The sequence below is a fragment of the Camelus dromedarius genome, chromosome 19, assembly GCF_036321535.1.
Source record: "Camelus dromedarius isolate mCamDro1 chromosome 19, mCamDro1.pat, whole genome shotgun sequence".
Taxonomy (NCBI): Eukaryota; Metazoa; Chordata; class Mammalia; order Artiodactyla; family Camelidae; genus Camelus; species Camelus dromedarius.
In genome coordinates this window covers 24154531-24156384 of record NC_087454.1, presented here as the reverse complement: position 1 = coordinate 24156384, position 1854 = coordinate 24154531, and the positions used below count along the sequence as shown (strand labels likewise).

At 43.1% G+C, this 1854-nt stretch overlaps 1 protein-coding gene across 1 annotated transcript; it reads left to right on the top strand.

Moving 5' to 3' along the window:
• Window positions 1-700: 700 nt before the first annotated feature.
• On the top strand, window positions 701-1279 carry TMEM217 (transmembrane protein 217). Its single transcript, XM_010977640.3, has one exon. The coding sequence runs from the start codon at window positions 701-703 to the stop codon at window positions 1277-1279; it is 579 nt and encodes a 192-aa protein (XP_010975942.1).
• The last annotated feature ends 575 nt before the right edge of the window (window positions 1280-1854 follow it).

Below are 1854 nucleotides of genomic sequence, written 5' to 3'. Positions count from 1 at the left end.
TTCTTGAGTTGAATGCTTAGCTCATTATTGATTCTAAATTTCCCTTAAAGTACACCTTTCATTATATTCCTTAAGTTTCGATGTGTAGTGGAGGAGTGATTGCTCAAAGCCCAGCTGTCTTCATCAACTCCTCACCCCAGCAGGGCTATTGTGCTACCCCAGTTTCTCTCCTGAGGTACTTGCACACAAGGTCTGCACAAATGCAGCCAATTTTCCCCATCGGGGCAGCAATGGTTGCCCAAAGCGATGCTAAGAAGAGATAAGAGCATAATTTAAACCAACTTTTTCTACTCAGTGTTTTCTAATACTGGCTACATATAAAAATCACTAGAAAGTTTTTAAAAATATTGATAATCTGGGTCCCATCCAGAGAATGTTCTGATTGCTGTGGGGTGGGGTGTGGGCATGGGCACTTTCAGTGATTATAAAGTGAAGCCTCAGTTGAGAGTCACTTCTCTAATTTATCTGCTCACTGCCTCCAACCCCAGACCACTTCCAGCCTCCTCCCCACTCACATCCCCAGTCAATTTTAAGCAGTTGTGTATCTCCCCAAAGCTGCTGCTGCCTGGTTTCCATATTTCTGTCTATTGTTTTTCCAGGTGAATTTGGGGAAGGAGGCAGAAACCCTGGTAATTTACCACATCATTGGCAGGAACCAGAATTCTCCCACATATTGTTTGTCTTCCCAGAGGGGCTCAGCATGAGACAGCAGCACTGGTGTGGGATGACCGCCAAAATAGGCACCATGTTATCAGGGGTCTTTACCATCATGGCCACCGGCTTGTACCTCATCTTTGAACAGAAATACTTACAGGGAAGCAATTGCACTGAGGTTACCTCGCAGACCAAGAGTACAGACATCCTCATACAACAGTTAATCATCTGCTGGAGTTGGACTATCATCTTCTTTCTGTCTTTCATCACCATCATCATCAGCTGTTTGCTCATATACTCAGTATATGCACAGATTTACAGGGGCTTGGTGATCTACATCATCTGGATCTTTTTCTACGAAACTGTAAACATTGTGATACAAATCCTTACCAACGACGCCTCTAACATTGGAGAGGTCAGAATCATGCGCTGGTTTGGTTTAGTGTCCCGTATACTGACGCACTGTTTCTGGATGTTCTTTGTCATCACCTATGCCTGCGTGATCTACAAGAATCAAAGCCAGGGCAATATAATTTCCTACAACAGACGTATTTCTATAGGCAGTGGAGAGTTCCCACGGCGGAAATCAAAGATAATCAACTTTACCCACCACTATACTGAGTAACATCAGCCCTTTACTCTCCTGTGAGAGGCAGGTCTCCCAGGTTATTGTGGTGGTTCAATTTCGATTTCTTGCACTTTTCAGCAAGTAGAGACAGTACTACCACCCTTTTGGGGGAATGTGGAGAAAAATGTGATTACAGTCACAACTGGAGCACCTGCTCATTGAGGATGTTTAGTTAAAGGACGTTATTTGCCAAGCACTCCTTGAGTTCTTCTGGTCAGAACCACTTTATTGGTCAAAATGAAGAGGCATGGAATGAAATGAAGCTGAATTGCAGTCTGACAGTCCTGCCACCTTGATATGTCTTCACCACCCTTCAACCAGCAGCTAATTTAACCCTGGGACAGGCAAATCCATATTAATATCTCAGATTGTTGTAGCACAAAGAATATTGTTGGTGTCTTGAGGTGGCTTTGTGCTATGGTTTTTCTCCCTGTCTTCTACACTACAAAAATAGAGAAAAATCATACTTCATTTTCTGTCTCGAGCCCCCCTCCTTTCAAATTTGTCAAGGGACCCAAAAGGCACTTGGTTAATCAAAAAGGTATTTGTTACATTTTTATGTCTGTTACCAG

What these genes read in the sequence shown, in the direction of transcription:
- TMEM217 (XM_010977640.3), top strand. Translation starts at nt 701, where the DNA reads ATGAGACAGCAGCACTGGTGTGGGATGACCGCCAAAATAGGCACCATG.